This window comes from Ceratotherium simum, chromosome 11 (genome assembly GCF_057802395.1).
Source record: "Ceratotherium simum simum isolate JZ-2026a chromosome 11, ASM5780239v1, whole genome shotgun sequence".
In the NCBI taxonomy this organism is placed as follows: domain Eukaryota; kingdom Metazoa; phylum Chordata; class Mammalia; order Perissodactyla; family Rhinocerotidae; genus Ceratotherium; species Ceratotherium simum.
Genome location: NC_141910.1, coordinates 66,961,112 through 66,987,021, shown reverse-complemented (window position 1 = coordinate 66,987,021; position 25,910 = coordinate 66,961,112). Strand labels below are relative to the sequence as shown.

The 25,910-nt window shown below is 37.4% G+C and overlaps 1 protein-coding gene across 1 annotated transcript in view; it reads right to left on the bottom strand.

Annotated features, from left to right (window-relative positions):
• Positions 1-25,597, bottom strand: part of ROCK2 (Rho associated coiled-coil containing protein kinase 2) — a 153,366-nt gene extending 127,769 nt beyond the window's left edge. The window contains exon 1 of the mRNA XM_087437150.1: positions 25,140-25,597. Coding sequence (XP_087293276.1) covers positions 25,140-25,280 — 141 coding nt within the window. The 5' untranslated portion in view covers positions 25,281-25,597. The remainder of the gene's footprint in view (positions 1-25,139) is intronic.
• Positions 25,598-25,910: the final 313 nt, after the last annotated feature.

Below are 25,910 nucleotides of genomic sequence, written 5' to 3'. Positions count from 1 at the left end.
AGATGGGCATGGATGTTAGCTCAGGGCCAATCTTCCTCAGCGAGGGAAAAAAAAAAGGAGAAGGACAGCCATTGGATGTTAGCTCAGGGCTGATCTTTCTCACACACACACACAAAAAATATTCTGCAATTTGAACACTGATTTAACAAATATTCTGAAATTTGAAATCCTTTTAATGTTAAAACATTTAATATTAATTACTTCTCTAAGATATCCATCCAGGTTGTCCAAAAATAATAGTTACCAATTTCTTATACAGAGCTTGAAGTTTTATTTTAGAAAATAAGTATGATGATGAGAAAAGAACACTATCTCAGGACTCTAAAGACACAGATTCTTTTCCAGTCTTGCCATTTATTACCTGCATTTCTGTGAGAAAATTACTTAACTTTTCCAAACCTCAGTTTCCTCCTCATTCAGGAAAATATGAGGAATAACATCTGCCCTACATATTTCACAGAATGTTATTTCAAATGAGACAACATACAAAATGCTCAGTAAGATATCAAATCTAAAAAATACTAAATCTTTTAGCTACAGAATAAGTAAAACCTTCACTGAAAGAATTGGTGAGATTATACTAATAGATACATGCTACTCAGATTTTTTGACTTTAATATGACTTTAATACAGGCAAGTAACAGATATTTCATTATGTTTACAAAAAGTAAGCAACTAACTCTGTTCTACCTACAAGGGGTCATAATTTTTAAAAAATGTCCGGGGGCCGGCCCGGTGGCACAGCGGTTAAGTGCATGCACTACACTTCGGCGGCCTGGGGTTCACAGATTCGGATCCCATGTGTGCACCGATGCACCGCCTGTCATGTGGCGGCGTCCCATATAGAGGAAGATGGGCATGGATGTTAGCCCAGGCCCGATCTTCCTCAACAAAAAGAGGAGGATTAGCATTGAATGTTAGCTCAGGGTTGATTTTCCTCACAAAAAATAAATAAATAAAATAAATTTAAAAAAATAAACGTTTGAAACCATAATTGAACCTATAATTACTTCTAAAGACAGAATATTTTTAAAGAACATGTCATTTTGATGCAACTGGAAAAATGAAACAGAAATCTAACAAATCTAACTAGTAAGAACTACACATAGTAAGAACTACATCTTGCTAATATGATATTATTGCCACTGAAAATTACTTTAACGATATATCATAAAAAACCTCTACTCAATATGCTAAGTTTCAAGTACTTATCACTAAGAACTCATTTTAAATATCTGTTTTTTATAATTTAAAGGAAGTTTTATGTCCAACATTTATATTACTCTTTTCCATCAGCCATATTTAATACACACTTCTCACAAAAGAAGTGTTCACAAGAAGTATGAGTTCACATTAGCAACCTTTATTTGGAACACTTCTCTAAGGAAATGCTCTTTTGGGTTCTATACACCAACTGTCCATTATAATTAAATACATAACTAGATCAGTTTCTGAAAATATCACTGTAAATACATATTTGTCTTCTCCATCCAGAATCTGAGTTCAAACTAAAGTAAGTACAATAAGGCAAAAGTATTTCTACATACTGCATATTAGTAACATTTGGGGAGTTAGTATTTTTAGTCTAAGCAAATGGATCTGCATGTAAAAAAAAAAAAAAAAAAAAACCTTGGAGATGGGAAGGAAGCAGCTTCAAATGAAGTTATTTAATATGGGTAGAATTTGGAAGGAAGGGGAGGAGTAAGTGACAAGAGATAGGGTTGGAGAAGTCAGATCATTAACAATCTTGTAAGAAATAATTAGTATTCTGAACTTTTCCCTGAATGAATGGGAAATCAGTCATTTAAGTACTTTAAGTCTGGGAATAACATGATTAGATTTGCATCTTACAATAAGTAATTCAGCTAGAGTATAAAATGGATAGATAGGAAGCTGGAAGAAAGCACACCAGGGAAAAGAACACCGTAACAATGTAGAAAAAATATCACAGTCACTTGAAGTAAGAAAGTAGTGGTAGGATGGGAGAGAAGTGAATCATTCTTAGGAGGTAACACTAACGGGATCTGGCAACTGACTGAATGTGAGGTCAAAGTTGACAGGCACCCAGATTTCTAACATGATCCAAGCTAGATGGATAGTGGAAACAATCATTGAGTCTAATATCACAGGAAATTAAGGAGATTTGAGAGCAAAGGAGGAAAAGGAATATAGTTGTAGCTATGCTGATCTTGAAGTGTCTGTAATATATTCAAGTGGAGATGCCTAATAGGTAGCTGGATGTGTGAGCCTGAAGCTCAGAGGCACACTTTCAGATGGAAAAATGGAAGTCCTCAACATAGAAATGATAAAGAAAATCTTGGAAATAGATACAAGCTTAAGAAGAAGGCAAAGAATGTGTTTAAAAATAAAAAAAAAAAGTAAAGAAGGTTCCCATTTAACAGAGGAAGAGGAGGCAGCAAAAGAGCCTGAGGAGAAACAGCTAGAGATGCTCTGAGTACTGTCACAGAAGTCAAAAGAAGACAGCAATTTGAGAAGTGTCTAGTACTTCTGAACATCCAATAAAACGATAGTTTCAGCAGCAAGGAAGTCAGCACGATCTTGAAGAGTGCAGTGTTAGTGAGTGACGGGAGAGGACAGATTACAGTGTATTGAGGAGTGAAGAGAAAGTGAGACAGTAGAAAAGAAGTTTGGGACTTTGTTTTGCTGGTAAGGGGAGGGGGCAGAAGCTAGAAAGAATTGAGATTTCTTTCTAGGGGTAATTTGGTTATTTGTTTTGTATGTTTTAGATAAGACATTTGAACAAGTCTAGCAAAATGAGAAAGAATCAGAATTAAGAGAAAGATCAAAGACAAACAGAATTAATCAGCAGGAAGGAGAGAATGAGATCCAAAGCACAGTTGGAGAATCAGCCTGACAGAGAATGATGGACATCTCATCCAGTGAAACAGAAGGAAAAGGAAGACCAAATGGTACAGAGGAGATAAACTGGTGAGTCAAATAACAGGAAATTTAAGGGATCTCCTTTTTATGGCTCCTATTTTCTCATGAAGCAGAAAGACCATCTCTGGAGAATACTTTGTTTCTTAAGTTTAAAGAATAAAGAATGTTTAAAATAGCCCCTAAGGAGAATGAAAAAATTGCTCTGCAGCTCTGACAGCTCTTGCAGGGACTAGAGACCATGAATTCACAGTACCACTAGTCTGGATAAACTGTGTAATTTTTCTCCATCAGTGCTTGGGAAACACCTTTTGTGTAGGCCAGAGAGACAAGTTGATCCAAAATCTAGGTTTTGCCAGATGCATAGGATAGAAATTCAACAGGGCAAGGAAACTGAGAATTCTGGCAAGAGGTATGAAGTGATGGACAATAGATTCTTGCCTGCTTATAAAGGAAGCATTTAGTGGAAAGAGGTGTCAAGGAACTGCAGATCTTAAAAGCATCAATAAATAGGTTTAGTAAAAGGATAAGAGATTAGTGTCAGGAGCAGGATGTTTAAATTAATGACCTTAAAGGTGAAGCTGATTTCAGGTAAGGGTGAGATCCAGAGTAGCTTCATGGGAGTAAGTAAATGAATTAAGTGAAGATAAAGACCACTAGAGATGAGGAAACTGCAAAGCCAGGTTCCTGGGTATTCTGTTCACATAAACACTGAATTCACCTGGAACAGTGGCACAACCTTGCATGGAAAGGAAGCCTGTGAGCCAGAAGCCTATGTCTTCACTGAGCGAGAGAAGATGTACACCCCAACTACATGAGACTCAACCACAGGAATTTTAACATGAAGGTTTTATAGGCAATGCAGCGCAAAGTAAGAAGGAAACCTCCTACCCCTTCCTACGCTGAGATATGCAGAGAGTAAAAGAAGGTACAAGTTCCACTAGAGAGGGCTTTCCCTCAGGAGAAAGATAGGTGGAATTTAAGCAAAGATAGAAGTAACATTCAGTAAAGAATATGAAGATGCAAGTGATTATGTTAACCTCAGAACAAGGGTGAGAAATCTTTGAAAAGGAGGGGAAGAATAGGCGAGGTAACAAGAATGAGAAGAGACATGTGAAAGGGCTTATGTCTTGGGTAGGAAAAGGCAACAATGAAACAAGATTTGGTGGCGAAAGGGGAAGGTGGCCAAGAGGACAGGTTTTAAGAGTTCTCTGGAAGAAAAGCCATCAGGCCTCTCCGGAGTCAGCCAATGGCTGGAATAACTGCTATTAGAAAAGTCTGTCTTTAGTGTGTGAGAAGACTCATACTCTAACCACGGGCCCTCTAGGACCAGTTCAACTGACCCCATCTTATCAACAGAGTAATTAAGAGTGGTTTTTCAGGAACCAAGACCCCTTGTCCAGTTCAGGCCAGTTGAGACCACCAACCTATCAACCGGGCCTGCACAAATGCCCGATAAGTGACCTTCTGGCGTCAAAGGGCTGAAAATTCCATCCTCAGATCATGCTAACACCACCATTTCGTGAACACCTGTCCTATGAAGAGCCACAAGGCTTGACGACACTTGCACAGATCAATTACTTCACTTCTCCTTACCTCCAATCATCCATCTCCACACTTCAGATCACCCTGCCCTTCATCCCATAAATCTTGCCCCAAGCCCTGGATCAGGGAAACAGATCTGAAGGTATATGCCCCCTGTCGCCTTGCAGATGGATCTAACAATAAAGCTGTTTTCTTTTCTCAAAAGCTGATGCCATAATAACTGGTTCTTTGTGCACATCAGGTAGGAGAACTCCAATGTTGTGCAGTAACAATTTCTCTTTGGAAGGAGTCAAATGAAGTTTGGATGAATTGTGTAGGCTTAAGGCTGCATACTAAGACCATCGGCCAAAAGCCCCCTTGGTTAAGCTTGGTCTGTAAGAAGTGAGAAAACCTCACCATCTATCTCAGATTGTAGAAATCAACATTTGTCCTTGACCATAAGTAACCCCCAGTTGAAGCTTTGCTGTTTCACAACACCGAGCACTGTGTGATAAAGAAATAAAAACATCTCATTAACCAAATAAGACATTCCTCCTTTAGACTTGATTCCTCAGTTGTAAAATGAAGGGGGTAAAGTAAAACCATTACCATTAAGTCAAGAGCCAAGTTTCCTCCTCCCCTAAAAAAGAAGGAGGCAGCAAACCTATAGACTCCCAGTTGGGAATCAGACTAACCATCTGATAAAGCTTTCTAAACACACACTAAGTACTATAGGCTCCATGCTAGATACTGACAAGAGACATAACGATGAATACTATATAACTATATGAGGTGATGAATGTTAACTAAACATTGTGGCAATAAATTTTGCAATATATGTAAGTCAAGTCAATATGCCATACATCTTAAACTTATACAATGCTATATGTCAATTACACCTCAATAAAACTGAAAGGGAAAAAAAAGAAATCATCTTTAAAGCATTTATGCCATGTTACCCTAACAACTAGCAGGTTTTAGACCCCTTATTGCCAATAAATTGAGATACAAAAGTAAAAAAAAAAAAAAAAAAAGAATACTACATGGTCACAACCCTAGAGGAGCTCCTGGTCTGGTATATAGTAAGTAAATAATCATAATACAATATGATTATAATTGCTTACAACAGAGATATATACAAAGTACTATATGAGCAAAGAAGACGAAGCAAGTCATTGCCTGGGGTTGGAGGAAGGGGTAAGTAGGATTTAGAGAAGATCCCACAGAGAAAATAAATTTAAGGTGGATCTTAAAGGAAAATTAAAACCCAGAAATGTTGACTAACATGAGGTGCTGGATCTCATTAGTAATCAAATATTGAAATGCATATAAAAACAAAGGGATATACTGGCTTTTTTTCACCCATCAGATGGGCAAATAATGTAAAAGGCTGATGATATTCAGCCTAGCAAAGATATGGGAGTATACGTATTCTCATCCCTACTGGGAGAGTTCAATTTGCTATAGCTTTTTAAAAAAGAAATTGAGATTATTTTGGAATTTTAAATGTACACACACTTTAACAATTCCATTTCTTGAAATCTATAAAAACATTCACATATATGCACAAAATATTTACAATGATGTTGACTGCAGCAACGTTTATAACAACCTAAAAGTCTATCAATACTGGAATAGTAAAATAAAATATGGTAAATCCAGATACTGGAAATCTCCACAGCCCTTTTAAAGAACTAGGTGAATTATAAGTTCTGACTGGACAATCTCCAAAAGAAATGAAAAAAGCAAATATAGAACAATAGATATGGTATAGCTGCATTTTGGTTTTAAAAAAAAAACACAAGTATTCATGGTTGTTATATGCAAAGAAAAAAAGTAAAATGATACACCATTATGTTGTTATACACACAGAAAAAGGGAAAGTGATACACTGACGTATTATAAAGTGGTTGTCTCAGAAGACCAAGATCAAGGAGAAATGGCTAAGAAGAGAACTAATATTTTATATTCACTTCTGTAATTTTTAACTTCTTAAACAGGCATGTATTACTTTTGTAATTAAAAAAATGAAGGTTGTTTTGTTTTGTTTTTGTAAGTTGACAAAGCAGAGAAAGAAAGGGAGCACTTCAGGTAGAGACAAACACAAAGAATATAAAAGAACAGGGTATATTCAATTTTCCGTGAAAGGATGATTGCCTCTCTCCCTGGTCCTGCTCACTCTCTTCCCTTTTCAGATGTGACAATAAGATGTGCAGATAAGAAGCTATCACCCAAAGCCCACGTCTATGAGCCATTATCCTTACCAAGACTTTGCCTTGCTCTACTCTCAAGATCATGAGCCCTTCCAAAACCCCTCCCCTTTACTTCTAATGGAGGCATCTAAACATAGAGACCAACCACAAGACAGAAAACAGTCTACGCTGACGTCTCTCTATTCTAAGAAAAGCCACTGAAACATAAAAAAGAAAAAAAAAATAGAAATAGATAAAATTCATTTCCTAATTCATAAATGCCACAACAGGGAAAGTGTATAATGTATCACCATAACCATGGCTACCAATAGGCTTCTCCTCATTTTCATTTTAATTATGGCTATATACTAATCTAGTTTTCCCTAACCTATGGAAATACAAATTCTTAATTCCATGAGGTTGTTAAATGGTTGACAATAGACTTATCAAATAAGACCCAGCTCTGTTACCAGATCCTAAACCCCAAAATCAGCTTTGAAATTACATGATCCAAGAAAATTAAAGTTACTGATTACAGCAGCCATCAATAAAGAATGATCACATCACATACTATTATGCTACTTGTATATATTTTTCTACATGATAAAATTATAATTATCCTGGTACGCTTAAGGACCAGAATCTTTATCAGGGTAACAAAGGATATGCAGTTTGCATCTTCCAAACTATTCTTTATAGTTGTTCCTAAACTTATCTTTGTTACTAAAAGTAGGCCAAAAGTTGCTAAATTCAAGTCACAGATAAGAACTGTTGGTGCAACCCCAATGCTCCTCTAAACCTTATATAAAGCATGATCAAGATTTTTCCAAGTGAGTACTAATGCAAAGGTTTAAAAATTCTGTCAAGATTTTTCCTCATATTTATATACCAAGATTTCTGAAATTTTACATTACATAAGAACACCAGACTCTGTTTTGATAGATCAATACCATACCTACTCAAAAAGAATAAAACTTAGCTGGGAAAAATTGACATTTGGAGTGAAATAATCCAAAAAATAATACAAGCAAATATTCACCCAATGCAACTAATTATTCTCAGTGAATTAAAAAACTAAAATGCCAACTAATTTTCATTCATTGATTTAATACTTAAAAGAACCTAATACGTGCCAGGTAATATGCTACCTTTTTGGAAAAAGCAGGCTAACATCAGGAAACTGATTCTGTATGCACATTACGCACATACCTTTTTGAAGACACTTACAGACATATACAACATAGGCAGCTTTACAGATAGTTCTTCAACTGTCTGTAAAAAAGCTAAAGTTCTGTACAGTTTACAAAACACTAGCACATATAGTTAGTTTCTCACTGGATTTACTCTTCACATCTCCTTGAGCTAGGTAGATATAGTGTTATAAATTATCACTCACAGTCAAGAAGATAAATAAAACATCTAATTAATTAATACATCTTAGCTGTTCTGACTCCAAATCTAGTGTTCTTTCCATTATAATACTTTGCTTCTCTTTTAAAAACACACTTGAAAATAAATAATCAAGTCATTTCCCTTCATTTTTTTCCATCTTTACTACCATAGACAAAAAAAAAAAACCGTAAGGAAAAAATTCATTTGTATTTTCCTATATTAATAATATGGGGGCCGGCCCCATGGTATAGCAGTTAAGTGCCCTCGCTCCGCTGCTGGCGGCCCGGGTTCGGATCCCGGGTGCGCACCGAGGCACCGCTTGTCAAGCCATGCTGTGGTGGCATCCCATATAAAGTGGAGGAAGACAGGCATGGATGTTAGAACAGGGCCAGTCTTCCTCAGCACAAAGAGGAGGATTGGCATGGATGTTAGCTCAGGGCTGATCCTCCTCACAAAAAAATTAATAAATAAATAATAATAATAATAATAATAATAATACGGGTTAAACAGGATCCACTTTATGGACTTATTTTAATGGAATTTTACTTATAGAAAATGATTTGAAATAAGCAAGCCATTGTTCAAACTTTTATATTTTTTATTTCACAGATTTGTTGTAACTTCAACCAAACTGAACAATTCTGTTTATAAAAGAAAAAAAGAAGCACAGTAAAACACTATGTCAGGGATTTATATTCTCCTTATCATCTTGAAAGACAAAACTTCCCTATGCTAAAACTTTGTAACAATCCTATCGCCTCAACTCTCCCCCCTCAAAAAAAATTAGTAATTAACTTCTTAAAAATGTATTCAGTGTTTTACTTTATGACTTCCCTCTGAAGGAAATTTCATAAGCCAATTCTGCACTAGAGTTTCCTTTTATTAGTTCTAAATTTAGTTTTATTTGTATCATTCGTTGTTCTATTATGGAAATGTCTTAAATATGGAAAAATTTCAGTAATGCCTTCAAATTTTATAATTTACAGCTTCCCCCTTTTTACAAAACTATATGCCTGCAGCAGAAACTGTTTTTCAGAACTACCAGCAAAATCCTTTAGGTGAGTTTTCTCGTTCTTTTATAAAGTAACATCTTGCTTATGTGACTAAACTCTTTAGCCTGAATACATCAATATTAACAAAACATATTCATACCCTAATTTTAAATGTTGTGATCATGAATTATATACTCCATTTAAGCCAGAGTCAGAAATAATACCTTAGAATTTCTTTAGCATGGACATGGCATAACTAATCATGAAGTTCCAAACTAAATTGCATTTTGTCAAATATTTAGAAATGCTGGAGCATCTTGTACAACACTGAGGTATTATGGGATAGTGATTCTAATAACCAAATTGTAAAATGTTTCTAAATCAGAAAAAGGCTTCCAATGAAATGTTAATAAATCAAATGTAACAAACTTCTAAAGATAACTGCAGAAGTATATTAAGTCAGTGAAAGGAGGGCCATCCAGTTTCGGATTTGTTTCACATTTCTGGTTATCTTTCTATTCTGCAATAATCTGGAAAGGATGGACACATTTTAGAAGATAAACTGTCACAAACCTTTAGGGCTTTAAAGATACTCTTACTGTGTGTCACTCTAGAGTCTCATAAATATTAATTTATTGTGCCTTGACCACAAGTGTGCGCAGTCTTATTGATCACAAGATAAAATAAAATCTACAAAAAGTTGCTAAAGATTTCAAATACTAAAAAAAAAGTCACAACTGATATTCCTCTAATAGCTATAACTATTACCACAAGAATCAGTAAATGCAAATTTTAATTTTCAAATTTCTGAAATATATACATACCCCTTAACCACCAAAATTAAAACAGCCCAACAGGAGGAAATCTGATATACTTTAGAGAATGAAAAATATGGACATCTTATCCACTGCCTATGAATCATCTGGTTTTCTCTAATTTTAAACGATGTGAAGAGAAATAATTACAAAGAATGTGCATTTGTGTGTGTGTGTGTCTGTGTGTGTGAGAGGAAGATTAGCCCTGAGCTAACATCTGTTAGCAATCCTCCTCTTTCCGCTGAGGAAGATTGGCCCTGGGCTAATATCTGTGCCCATCTTCCTCTACTTTACATGGGACGCTGCCACAGCATGGCTTGACAAGTGGTGCGTCAGTCCGCGCCCGGGATCCAAACCTGCGAACACAGGGCCGCTGAAGTGGAGCTCTCCAACTTAACCGCTACGCCACCTGGCCAGCCCAAAAATGTGCGTTAAGAATCTAAACAGTAACATGTTAAAGAAATGACTATTCTTTAATATAACCAATAACTTGAAGGCTGCTTTGAAAAAAAAATTCAAAATAGTTTAATATAAGGGTTTTGAATATTTTACAGCATTTTACTTTTTGCCTGCTTTTAAAGAGACAACCAAATAATTTTTGAATGATTTTATTATTTTTTACACAGGAACAATCACAGATAAACACACACCATCCTGTTTTAGGTGCTATGCTCTGAAAGATCATACATTTCTAGTGAAATCGCTCTTCCTGAATTAAATCAACGGTCAGTGACCAGACTGTCCACTATTTTTCCCAACATCATTTATTAAATGTGAAACATCAAAATTATATATTTCTGGGCCAATAAGTCTCCGTCGACTCTATTTCTCACAGAAGGGTTAGATGTAATGATACCATTTCTATATTGAAATTTTCTATTATGTATATTTTACCACAATAAAATTTTTTTCATTTCTATTTGGTGTATCTTGTCTGATTCTCCCTTCGGAAAAGCTCAGCAAATTAAATTTCCTTCTAAAATAAGAAAAAAAGCCTTGGTCTGATTCCCAAGGAGCTCTAACAGATATAAATGTGATGACCCTTGATATTTCAGAAAATGCCATGTCTCTCCGCATGTCAGCCTTTTCCATACATAAAATTCTATGTGCCAAAAAGACCCCAACTCTTTGTTTTTGGTTTTTTTCAGTCAGTCAGTACAAGAAGCAACACCTACAGTGTTTCTCAAACTTTGACCTGCAGGTTGCCTGCATCAGAATCACCTGAGACGCTTGTTTAAAACCAAATTCCTGGCCCTGCCACAGACTACCTAAATTGGAAGATCAGACACCATTTCCACCAAGCACTCTAGATGTGATTCTGGCTTCCATCAGGTAATTCTGACTTTCTGGCTTCATCCAAGCCTCAGTGAGCCACAAAAATAAAGGAAGGAAAAAAATAAGTATTCTCCTTTTCTCAGATACATTTCGGACCCATGGCCCTTCTGCCAATCTAGGAATTGTGGTATTGCACCCCTCAGGTCAGTGGTTCCCACACTCGCCTGCACTTAAGAATCACTGTGGAACTTTTAAAACTCCTGACCCCATGTTGCACCACATACCAATTATATTAGAATGCCTGGGAGTGGAAGCCAGGCATCAATGTTTCTAAAAATCTCCAGTTGAGTCCTACATATAGCAAGGTTTGGAAACTACTGCCTTAGCTATTGGCTTTACCAGATAAAGATTAGAAAAATCCTAACTTAACAGGACCTAAAAGAGCCAGGACATAAACTATATTGGTATTAAGTTTTTAAATTTCCATATATATAAATTTCCTTTTTATTTTAATACAGTAAGGGAAATTTTTTTCAATGCATTTATTTAAACTAAAGCTTCCTTAAGATTATCTTTTTTGAAAGAATGTTAAGACAAAGAAAGTTGTTTCATGTTGAATGCAACTAATATAGGATCATATCATGCATCTAAAGTTCAGAGAAAAGTTCATTATTTCATTTGCACATGAATTCAGTGATTTTGAGAAATATAATCACTGAGAAGCCAATATAAAAATTCAAAGTTCATGTTTTAGATATTTAAAGGCAACTCTAAATATTCTATTAACTCCAAACAAATTTTTCTAAATTTAGAATAGTTGCAATATTGTTATTAACTTTATATTTTGCAATATCTCTTTCCCCAATTTCTGACTTAGTATCTCATTTCACTGAAAGAAAATCATAATTTTGATATCTTTTCCTCTAATCTTTACTAATTCCATAGATGATGATTGTATGACCCGTTAGCAGCACTTAATGAAGTCTAATGGTTCACAAAGAAAAAGTTTTAAATCTTGATTCTTTCAACGAAAGTAAACTAGTCAATCATAAGACACCACTTTTAACCTTGAACTTGAACTTTATTCACTATGTAACACAATAAAATATGGTCATATATATTCAAATGTACAAAAGTCCAAAGTGTCATAAACTGTAACTCTATAATAAAGTTATACCAAAAAGGTGAAATATTTTTCAAAACCATAGTAATGGTTAAACATTTAACACTTTAAATGTTTCTGCAGCAGTTTCAACATACAAAAACACATTTCACTAGATCTTGCAGGCCTCCAAGTTCATGACAACAATGCTAGTGCACTTTCCTTTTAGAAAAATATCACTAAAATTTTTAAAATTTGTCTTTATAGATATAGATTTTTTTTTCCCATGAGGGAGATCAGCCCTGAGCTAACATCCATGCTAATCCTCCTCTTTTTTGCTGAGGAAGACGGGCTCTGAGCTAACATCTATTGCTAATCCTCCTCCTTTTTTTCTTCCCCAAAGCCCCAGTAGATAGTTGTATGTCATAGCTGCACATCCTTCTAGTTGCTGTATGTGGGACGCGGTCTCAGCATGGCCGGAGAAGCAGCGCGTCGGTGGGCGCCCGGGTTACCCGGGCCGCCAGTAGCGGAACACGAGCACTTAACCGCTAAGCCACCGGGCTGGCCCATGTCTTTAATATATGAAAGCATCTTAAATATTAAAAGAACTGTTTCCTAAATTTTTCCTTCACTGCTCAAAAAAGTACCACATGTGGTTATCTTTAATAAAAACTCAAAAAATACAATCATCTAAACTAACACTAAAGGGAAAACTTCAATTTCAATAAGCATACTTTTAGTATGATTTCTAAAGGAAAAACAAAACAGTAGGGTCACATCCTGATACAGAACGCACAAATAAGGCAGCCACTTTTACATCTGAAAAGAACACTGTATCTTGGTTAAGTTCCAAAACTTTGTGCCTAATGTAATCCCACAAGTCAATATCCAATGCCACCCGTGAACAAAAAGAGGCAACATTTTATCTGTATGTTAAATTCAGATGGGTACTCCAAGTATAAGCAAAAAGCCAAGTGTAATACACAGTGTTTAAAACACCAATAGGGGGCTGGCCCCGTGGTGTAGTGGTTAAGCACGCTCGCTCCACTGCTGGCAGCCCGGGCTTCGGATCCCGGATGCGCACGCACGACGCACTGCTTGTCAGGCCATGCTGTGGCGGCATCCCACATAAAGCGGAGGAAGATGGACACAGATGTTAGCTCAGGGCCAGTCTTCCTCAGCAAAAAGAGGAGGATTAGCATGGATGTTAGCACAGGACTGATCTTCCTCACAAAAAAAAAAAAAAAACACCAATAGTTACCCACCCTCATAGGAACCGAGTTACTGAATTAGTACTAAGAATTGTTTTCTAACCTTAATGAAGGACAGAAAAGCATAAAGATAAATGTTGGGTCAAGGTAAGAGAAATACTTACTCGACATGTTCCAAACAATAAAAAGAGGAAAGATGAGCACAGAGCAGAGCAGAAAAACGCTCAAAGCCCATACATTTAAGTCAGAAGTACTTCAACTTGATCTGTAGTTTAGAAATAACCCAACTAGTAGAGACTTCACTGCCATTATCAGGGCCTACACAGCTCAGTAAGGCTCATTCATTACTTGGAAGCAAAAGGTACCATAATAAGGTTTTTAAAAAAATGCTTAGTAGTAATTCGACCTTTCAGATGGAGGCACTAGTCAGTGGGATCATTCCACCTACAAAAGGCTCTGATCTGTATTTATTTGTATTCTATTTTTAAACATTACAATTGGCCTGTGGTATACAGAATAAAACTCCTTTTACTAGACTACACTCATGGTACATTAGTAAAAATCAAAAGAAAAAGCAAAATTAACAAGCACATGATACAGTGCTCAGTACATCGTTTGTCACTAGTAAAATGCACAACAATGGCTATAATCACACAGATAGACAATACCAAGCATTCTCTGAGGATATGAAAAAACTGGAACCGTCACACATTGCTGGTGGGAATGTAAAATGGTGCAGCCACTTTGGAAAAGAGTTTGTCAGTTTCTTAAAAGTTAAGCATAAACTTACCATAAGACCCAGCAATGTCACTCCTTGAAATCTAACCAAGAGAAATAAAAACATATGTCCACATATATGGTGAATTCATAAACAAAATGTGTGTATCTATACAATGAAATATTATTTGGCAATTAAAAAGGACAAAATATTGATATATGCTACAACACAGACGAACCTCAGAAACATTATGCTAGGTAAAAGACGGAAAAAAATGACTGCATATTGTATTAGTCTACTTGTATGGACTTTCCAGAAAAGACAAATTTATAGAGATAGAAAACAGATAAGTAGTTGGCTGGGCCGGGAGCAAGGCACGACTGCAAACATGCTTAAGGGAATTTTGCGGGGCTTAATCAAAATGGATTATGATGATGGTTGCACAACTTTATAAATTTACTGAAAATCAATACATTTTATACTTACAATGGGTGAATTTTATGGTATGTAAATTATACCTCAATAAAAAGAACTAGCAAAAGCTAGTAAATAATGATACCTATGTTCAACACCTGCTGACTACTCTCAATTGCCAGACATTTATTTCTGAGCTAATTCTAAGAGCAAATAACAGATTGAAACATGCATTGTCAATTGCACTACATCTGCAGGCTGTATTTATTCACTGAATCAACACTTATCAAAGACTTACTACAAGCAAGATATTGTGTACTGCTCTCTTTTGTCTGCTAACTGAATATCACTAGTAGACGTAGAAGAAAAACTACTATAAATCTAAATTCCCTTCCTTCTATAACTGTTTTAAATATGATGCAAAGGGAACAAGAAAAACTAAGCACCTGGGTTAATTACAAAATAAGAAATAGATTATTACAAACAATAAACATTTTAAAGCAAAATAAAAATGCTATTAATCAGAATACTAGGTAATATCTGAAAATTTTTCAAAACAGTCATTCATGGTGACTTGTAATAACACTCTTGACTCCTGATCAAAATCTCTCATGTCCCTTGGCTTTGTTTTTAATTTTGTTAACAAATACTGCCTTACTATTAATAACAGCCAATATGCCATTTTAATGAATTTCACCCCACGAACACACCACCAGCATTTCATCTGTTCTTACTCATGAAGTGCTGTGTCAACACAGGCATCATCTAGCTATATAAGAAGGAACTGCGTATGTTTAACCAGAAGAAAAGTTAGGGGGTAGGGGATCAGATGACACGTGATAAACGACAAAGACTGTTCAACCTACACAAGGTATATTTACTTCACCTAAAACACTGAATAAAATTAGTGTAAATCCTTTCCAAGACAAACTGCTTCAGCAAGATCCAGAAAATATCCAAATGATAATTCACTTTTCCTGCCTGACCTCCAATTAATTCTACCACCCAAACCCATCCTCTCTGCATATACAGTTGTTTAATTATCTTCCTTCCTATAGGTAGATAAGAATGAAGTGACAGGAACACTTTATAATATCATATATCAAAATATTTATTTGGGGAATACTTTAATATCTCTTCAAGCAGGGATATATTTCTACAAGTTATCACTGCTTATCACAAAAAAAGAATTATTGGTTAGTTCAACAAATATTTACAGGACACAACAAGAAGAAGACAAAAAAGACCCATGTCCTAAGAGAGCTTGTATTCTGTCCATTAAATAAACTCAAAAACCAAGAAGAATATAAGACAACACTTAGTGTACTAAGCATTCCACATCACAATCATCAGGTAATTAAATGCCAACCCTGCTCCACTGTTTCTATCTAAATTAAGTATTGCTGGAGGAGGCTCTGCTATTCATTTCCACGGAATAAAAAACAACCCCAATAACGAAGCGTTAAAAATTAGTTCCAAGTCTATAATCTCTCAAAAATAAAGAAAATATCTATCAGTTGTTTCATAACTAAAAACGTCTGAGACTCTTTTAGAGAATATAGGAAATCAGACATTGAACACTTAGTGATCAATTAACTATAACAAAAAAGTTATAAAGCACTTTAGACATTTGAACAAACAACCCATACTTTACCAAAATGAAGCAACAAACCATAAAATCATTCTTAGACTTAGAAACATTCCCCAGAAGATAATCAATAATGAACCAAAATGAATCTCAATATTTCCTTTTGGTCACACACACACAGAAGTGCTAACTATTGTGACCGAAATGCTTTCCAAAAAGATAAGTCAGGGTCAACTGGGACAGTCAATTGCAGAATTAACAAATATATCTCTATAATTTAATCATACTTAAAAAAAGAGTACAGATGAGAAGAAAGGAGAATGACTCCCATCAAGGATAAAATGAGAAGAGACAGTTTTAGTAGAGTCCCAAATGCCACCATGATTTCACATCAATTTAAAAATATTAAGCTCCACATAATAAGCTAACTACCAATGGAAAATGTTATTTTGTTTTTTTCCCAAAAGCTATAATAAGTTGCTTTGAGTCATCTACATTCTCTTCACCAGTAACCCTTATCACTAACAACTCAAATATATTGTACTGAATGTCAGCATAGAATAGGATTTTAAGTATAGTTATAGAGTTGTATTTCCATGAAGAAATTCAAGAGGCCCAAATGGAGCCCAAATCTATAACCATTAACCTCTCTCTTCCCCTCATTACCACTCTCCAAATAGAAAGTTATATGACAATACAGAGAGATAAACAGAGGCTCCCAATTAACACTTTGAGAATTCTAATACTTAGACAAATCTCCTGATAAAACCTTTGGACCCCTACTTCATACTTTCCACCAGAATTCCAAATGGAAAAAAAATAACATTAAAAATAAAACCATTAGAGTACTAAAAGAAAATTCAGGTATATGATATCATAATCTTGGTAATGGAGAACGCCCATGACATCTAAGCCAGAAATCACTCTACAATGGGAAGACTGATAAATCTGACTACATAAAAACTTCTATTATTCATTAAGTGTAAAAAAAAAAAAAAAAGACAAAGCACACATACAGTGTAATTTCACTTTTTTTATATTTTAATTTTTTCAGACAGACATTTACATCAAAATGTTAATTTAAACAGTGGTTATCTCTATGTGGCTAGACTATATATAAGCATCACTTGCATTCATACCTTTTTTATTCTCTAAATTTTCTCTAGTAAGAATGCATTATCTTTATAATTTAAAAAATGACCAATCTTTCTTCACTGCAAAAAATAAAATCTACGTTTCCCTGTCTCAACAATGGTTGCCTGCCCATTTCCTTCAGATAAAAAACAAAAACCAAAAAAAATGAATTTTGAATAGAGCATGGGTTAAACAACAGAACCATGACTAAGGACTTGATGTACTTGTGAAAGTGGTAGAAATGCAAATAAAAAGTCCACCTAACACTAACTTGATTTCTGACAAAGGCACCACGGCAATCCAATGAGAAAAGAAAAATATTTTTTAAAAATATTGGTGCTGGTGACTATAGTTAACAATACTGTATTGTATACTTGGAAGTTGCTAAGAGAAGAAATCTTAAATATTCTCACCATTATAACAGCATGGTAATTATGTGAGGTAAAGGATGCGTTTACTAACCTTATTGTGGTAAACATTTGGCAATATATACATGTATCGATTGTACACCTTAAATTTATAAAATGTCAATTATATTTCAATAAAGCTAGAAAAAAAATTGGTGCTGGATAACTGGGTATGGGAAATATGGGGGGAAAAAATGAACCTTGACTCCTAACTCACACCACCCATTAAAATTGGCTGAATATGTATCCTAGACCTAAACATAAAAGTTAAACTATAAACCTTATAGAAGAAAGTAAAGGAGAATATCTTTGCAACATGGGGATAAGCAACAGGGTCTTAGGCAGAAAAACCAGTAACCATAAAAAAAAATTTGTCATTGGTCATAAAGGAATCTTTTCAGATGACATGCCTACCCAGACTAGGGAAACTAAAGAAAAAATAAGCAAGTGAGACTTCATCAGATCAAAGAGCTTCTACAAGACAAATGAAACCAGAATCAAAATGAACAGACAACCCACCAGCTAGGAGAAAATATCTGCAAAACATATATCTGAAATCTCCATAATATATAAAGAACCCACACAACTGAACAACAAAAAAACAAACAACCCCATCAAAAAATGGGCAGAGGAAATGAACAGACACTTCTCCAAAGAAGATATACAGATGGCCAAGAGGCACATGAAAAGATGTTCAACATCACTAATCATCAGGGAAATGCACATCAAAACAACACTAAGACACCACCTCACGCCCATTAGAATGGTTATAATCACCAAGACAAAAAACAACAAATGTTGGAGAGGATGTGGAGAAACAAGAACCCGCATACACAGCAGATGGGAATGCAAACTGGTGCAGCCTCTATGGAAAACGGTATGGAGATTCCTCAAAGAATTAAAAATAGAAATACCCTATGATCCAGCTATCCCACTACTGGGAATCTATCCAACGAACCTGAAATCAACAATCCCAAGAGGCTTATGCACCCCTATGTTCACTGCAGCATTATTCACTATAGCCAAGAAGTGGAAGCAACCCAAGTGTCCCTCAACTGATGATTGGATCAAGAAGATGTGGTATATATATACAATGGAATACTACTCAGCCATAAAAAAAGACAAAATCGTCCCATTTGCAACAACATGGATGGGCCTGGAGGGTATTAAGTTAAGTGAAATAAGCCAGAAAGAGAAAGACAAACACAGTATGATCTCACTCATATGTGGAATATAAACCAACACACAGACAGAGAAAACTGTATTGTGGTTACCAGGGGCAATGGGGATAGGGGGTGGGCACAAGGGGTGAAGGGAGACATATATATGGTGATGGACAAACAAAAATGTACAACCCAAAATTTCACAATGTTATAAACTATTAAAACATCAATAAAAAAATTGATTAAAAAAATAGACATGCCACAGACTGTGAGAAAACTTTGCAAAACATATATCTGATAAAGAACTGATATCTAGGATATATAAAGAACTTGTACAGGGCCAGCCCCGTGGCTTAGAGGTTAAGTGCGCACGCTCCGCTACTGGCGGCCTGGGTTCGGATCCCAGGCGCGCACCGACGCACCGGTTCTCCGGCCATGCTGAGGCCGTGTCCCACATACAGCAACTAGAAGGATGTGCAACTATGACATACAACTATCTACTGGGGCTTTGGGGGAAAAAAAAAAAGGAGGAGGATTAGCAATAGATGTTAGCTCAGAGCCGGTCTTCCTCAGCAAAAAGAGGAGTATTAGCATGGATGTTAGCTCAGGGCTGATCTTCCTCACAAAAAAAAAAAAAAAAAAAAGAGCCAAAGTATATAATACATAATAGCCAAAAACTGAAAACAGCCTAGGTAGCCATCAACAGGAGATGACTAACAGACTGTGGTTTATACATATAATGGAATACTACTCAGCAATAAAAAAGGAACAAAGTGCTGATATACACAACAATATGGATGACTCTCAAAAACTATGCTGAGCTAAAGAAGCCAGATACAAAAGAGTACATACTATATAGAATTCTATTTAAATGAAGTTCTATAAGAGGCAAAAGTAATCTTTAATATTAACAAAAACTCAAGAAGAGTGATTGACTCTAAGGGAATGGGGTGTGGAATTAGCTGAAAAGGCAGACAAGGGAGATTTCTGGGTTGGTAATGTGTTATATTTTGATAAAGATTTGCACTACACAGGTGTGTGCATCTGTCAAAACTCATCAATGGTATACTTCAGATTTATACATTTCATTGTATGTAAATTTAATCTTTAAAAAAATAAACAAGGGGCTGGCCCAGTGGCATAGTGGTTAAGTTTGTGTGCTCCACTTCGGTGGTCCAGGGTTCACAGGTTTGGATCCCGGATGCAGACCTATACATCACTTATCAAGCCATGCTGTGGCAGGCATCCCACATATAAAATAGAGGAAGTTGGGCACAGATGTTAGCTCAAGGCCAATCTTCCTCAGCAAAAAAAAAAATATATTGAACTCTACTGAATGAAATGCATGCTGAAGTGTTTAAAGAAGTGTACTAATATCTGAACTTACTTTAAATGAATCAAAAACAAAAAATGGATAAAATGGATAAAGGGATAGATAACTATGATAAAGCAAATATAGCAAATTATTAATTAGATGGTGAGTATATGAATGTTGTCAATTCTTTCAACTTTACTATACTCTGAAATTTTCCATAATAAAATGTTGGGAGAAAATTTAAATTCTAACCATTAGCTTATTAAGTTGCACATAGCATTTCTTAAAATTCAACAATTTCACTCCTAGATATATACCCCAACGTACAGAAACTTCACATGGGCTCCAGGAATGCTCACAGCAATACTTTCCATAATAGCAAAAAAATGAAAAACAATCTAAATATCCATCAAGTAGATTGCAGCAACATGTTGTTTATGCTAACAGTGAAAATGAATAAACCACGATATGGGTGAATCTTAGAAACACAATTTCGAGTGAAAAAAGCAAGTCACAAAAGAATATATATAAATGTCAACCTTTTATAAAGATTAAAAAAAACAAGTAAAACTAAACAATACTGTTTAGGGACACATACAAACGTGGTAATCTATGAAATAAAGCAAGGGAATAACAAAAAAATTTCAGCGTAGCAGATGGGAAAGGATGCAGGAAGACTGATCAAGCAGCAGCAGCACACAGGTAATTTCAACAGGCTAGCATTCTGTTCACAAACTTGAGCAGCGATTACATGAATGTCTTTTATGCTTCATAATTCATATTTACATGCTATATTCTCTTAATGTTTAGAATATTTCAGAAATCAAAATGGGAAAAGAGGGCCTCAAGATAATTATCCACTATTTCTTTACAACTATCTATGTTGTATACGTATACTACACGGCCTTACCCTGGAGCGAGATGTTTCCAAATTCAGAATTTGGGGGAGTTTAGAATGGTACATAAAGTACATACACCTTTACAGTATATTCCCAAAAACCCTCCTGGGAGTCTGGGGTAGCACTCTGAAATCAAACATATTAATATTTCTCAGGGAAAGCTATTACTATTTACACCAAGAGAGATGAACTGACTATAAATATTCTAACATCAGATCTGGTCAGATGTTACCAACAAATAAGTTTTACCAAAAACTTGGTTTTCAGAGCTCTTCATATATCAGAACTGTGGGTGAGGGACTACGAACCTGTACTTTCAAAGAGCTTCAACTTCACCTAAATATTAAGTTCCACACATTACTTTTTTTTAACCTCTCTACCTAATTCATTTTCCTTAAAGATTTTCAAATGTAAGTTTGAAAGTAATCCCATTTGTGCCATAAATGCCCAACTTTCATTTCACAAAAGAAAAACATGTATAAGACAATTTTTCAATTTTTAATTCTATTTTACTTTTATATCTTTATAATATTTGCACTTATTACATAGTAGGGAAAAAATACATGTATAATTTTATTTTAATTATGCACATAACCAACATCAAGCTGAAAGTCTAAGCACTGTGATAAGAAATATTTTCATATAGTTTACAAGTATAATGAAATTTATCAAATAAAGCATTTTGTATTCTAAGTCACTGAAAATTGTAAATAAATTTTTAATCACCTTTCCCCATCAACACTAGTCTTAAGTAACAGTTTACCCAAGCCTGAATCCCATAGGTTATTATTAATCATTTACTCTTTTAAAAAGTAAAACAAATTAAAACCCAAAAGCAGAGACCTTTAGAAAGACATTTCTCCAGCATAACAGTAAAGCACAATTCTTTTTACCATAATATTTGGGTAAGCAGTATGAGAAGCTGAGTTTTTTTATTTTTTGGGGGGTTTTTTTTTGTGAGGAAGTTGGCTCTGAGCTAACATCTGTTGCTAATCCTCCTCTTTTTTTTTGCTTGAGGAAGACTGGCCCTGAGCTAACATCTGTGCCCATCTTCCGCTATCTTGTATGTGGGACGCTACCACACATGGCTTGAGGAGTGGTGTGTAGGTCCACACCTGGGATTTGAACCTGCAAACTCCCGGCCACCAAAGCAGAGCACAAAAACTTAATCACTAACCGGGCTGGCCCTCAAAACTCTATTTTTAAATAATGCTAAGCAGCTCACAATCTGCAACTACCAATCTGATATATTCTCTTCAGACTAATTTAAGGACCCACATAAAGTAACAAGTCTCTGCAGTGACAAAAAGACAATTTAGTGTCTATAATCACAGTGTCTTGGAATCTAGCTCTATCTATGTTTGATGATTGCCAGCACTTCTCTGATGGCAAATTCAAATGATAAGCTACTCATTCAAAATTATATAGCAAGAAATAGTTGCCAATAAAACCATTTTCCTTTTCAAAGAAAATTTAAAGCAATTAACTAAAAATATGCTAAATGCACACAGAAGTGAGCTCAATTTAATGAACACCACTGAGCTAAGCACTTAGCAAGTTATCTTATACGACATTTTTTCCTACAGAGTTTACCTTCTAGGCCTAGCCTACTGAAGAATAACTATACAGTAACTTCTGGTATACTTCATCTTCTTACTTTTGTCATCTTAGGCGATATACAATATTAAATGCTATTTTCTGAGCTCCTGAATGAACTAACTAAGATTTATGGCTGTGTTTTTATCGGACTATAGTAAGTTTTCTTTGTTAAAGAAAAAATATTTATTTTCCATAGTAAAACCAAAAGAAACGCCATATGCAGTAAAAGGGTGATCAATTGTGACACGCAGGCTAAATGGCAAGGTTTCAAATCTTTAAAGTGACCCCAGCCATTATGTCATCAGTATTTCAGGAAATATGTGTTTATAACATTCTTTCAAAGATTAATTCACGGAGATTCCATTTGGAAAGATGAAGAAGTTCTGGAGATGGATACTGGTGATGGTTGCACAACAATGTGAACTGTAATTAACGCCACCGAACTGTACACTTAAAAAGTGGTTAAAATGGCAAATTTTACGTTATGCATATGTTACCACAATAAAAAACATTACTTTGTTCTACTATTTCGTACAAAATATACATAATTTAAAACTAACTTACCATAACATGGTTGAAAAAACAATTTCAGCTCATCAATTTGCAATAGAAGCACCAGCAACCTCACTCCAAAGAAAAGAGTAAGGGACAATTTTTGACCTGGTAAGATTTACCGCAACTCAGGACCATAATTTAATCAACTAAAAACAACAATAACAAAGTCTGTCCAGTGAGCAGCATCTGATGTCAACTCTCATAGCAGTAACATGCCACCTTAATAAAAGTGTAAAGTGTCTTGGCTCTGTTAGGCACTCAATAAATGAATGAACCAAACTGTTTACTGAGCATGTGTAATTTCATTTGTAAAAACAGCCTTCGTTTTAATAATTTAGAAAATACTTTAATAAAACAGAATGTATGATCATACTACATATACAAATAACTCAGGTTCAAGCTCAGAATAACCCTAATAATTATGACTAACATCAGTAAAGACCCAGAGGTGAAAGTGAAGTGTACTAAATTTCTATCTGGGATTGAATATGAACCTGATAAATACTTGAGATTTGCTGTACTATTTTTAACTGAACTTTTTGGCCTTAGGTCAAAGTTTTGCTAGCAAAATACCAAAATGAAAATGCTGGGAGTGAAGCCCAGAGTCTCTACTTTGGCCGAGGAAAAGCTATGCCCTTCATGCAACCAATCCTACCACCGATGGAAGACTTCTCAAGACCGCCCAGGGTGCCATGCTCCCACGAAAACATACCAACACCACACCAATGTGAAAATCAGTAGCAGAAAACGTCCAACATGTCCGACAGAATACAGTGCATCATCACACTCTGCGCACCGTAGGGAAAGACACACTTTTCAGTCAGTTCCTGCACTTTGGCCAAACAGCACTGAGTCACTCTGCAAATGATTCCAGAAACCTCAAAGGATAAGCAACGGCTTCTGAAGAAAAGTCAGTCACTGGGAAGGGAGGAGACACAGTTTTTCTCATCATATAGTCACTAGGTCTCTCCCAGCAGGGAGCAGAACTGAACACGAGTTCTGGTAGAGAGGATCTAAAGGATCCAAGGATCACCCACCCCAACTCCAGTCCTCCCGAGTTAGTTCAATATCCAGAGCATCTTTTTCACTTTCTTCTCCTCCCCAGGGTAAAAATCCACACCCCCTTTTCCCATAAATTCATCTCTACTGCACACTAATCAAATTGTCTGTGCCATACAACCGTCTACCACAACAAAAATAAGAAAAAAGCAGGCATTCTACAGTGTATTCCTGATTTGTAAAACATATTCCTTTCTTAATCAAGTGCCAACTAGCAGACTACGTGGCTATTAATTTGGATTTCAAAGGCCGTCTTGCGAAAGCGATACAATGAAAAGGAGAGATTGATTCCACTCTATAATTCAGATTGATTCTTTGGCTCCGGCGCAATCATCCGGGAAATTAAATTTACATAAATTAAAACGCACTAAATTGCAACTGTGAATGTCCAAAGACAACTGAAAACAGGAAAACTTGAGCTATGTGTTTCAAGATTTCAGACAAAACTGAGAGACTGCGGGCAGCTCTTTGTCATGGACCCCAGGTGGGTACTCCAACAGGGACAGCATCAGGTTTCTCCCTCGCTTGGACCCACGTCCCCACGCAGCATGACACTCTTCAAATTGGCTAGTCTGGTGTCCGAAGGACAGCAAATCCTCCAGCCTACTCCCCAAACCCAGAGGGTAGACGGGAAGAGGAGAGGCCAGTTTGCTCCCAGTGCTCCATGAAGGGGGCGGCCGGGGATGACACCAGCCCGAGGGGGTGTCGGGGAATAATCAAAGGCGGGACTCTAGTCCTGGAACTTGGTCGCAGAAGTGTCTGTCTCGACCCGGGCCCCGGCTACCGCGGGCTGGGCGGGGTGGGGCGAGACCCCCCACCGATGGGTGGGCACAGAGGGGTGAGCTCCGAGCCACTCGCGGGGAGGGCTCCCGGCCCCGGCCACCTACCAGCAGGCTCTCCACGTTGATGGGCGAGCGCGGGTCTCGGATCAGCGCCTCCAGCTTCCTCTGGCGGCTCGCGCCCGCCCCGTCCCCCGGCACGGCCTCGGGGGCGCCGGGCATTTTCCCCGTCGGCGCGGGCCGGCTCATGCCGCCGCCTCCGGGCCGCACTGCCGCTCCCCGTGCTGCGGCCCGGCCGCCTCGGGGCCTAGCGCCGCCCCCGAACCGACGGCTCCAGGCGGGGCTCCGCCCGGGCCCACCGCCCGCCTCTAGCTCCGGCTTCGGGTCTGGGCGCGGGTCCCGGGCCTGCGGCTGTCCGAGGGGCCGGCCCGGCCCGGGGGAGCGGAGAGGAGCAGGCGGCGTCCCCGCCCCTCAGTCAGATTCGCGCCGCCGGGTCCGCTCGTCCGCCGGGAGCTCCCTCAGGACTCCGAGGGCGGGAGCGGCGAAGTGGCGCCGCCACCGCCCGGCCCGGCCCGGCCCGGCCCACCCCACCCGCCCTCTGGGCTCCGGGAGGCTGAGGCCCAGGCTCGCACAGCTACGGCCGCCGCCAGCCCGCTCCCATGACCGCCGCCGGCCGCCGCAGTCCCACCAGCCCGCTCCCCTCACGCACTACCGCGCGCCGCCCGTCCCCGGCCGCGCCCCGCCGCTACCCACAAGCCCCTCGGCCCGCGGCCGCAGGCGCGCGCCCCCGCTCGCCCCGCCCCGCCCCGCGCGCGCCGCCGCCGCCGCCCCCGCCCGCCGGCCTCCGCCTCTTCTCGACCCTTTTCCTCCTGTTTTCTC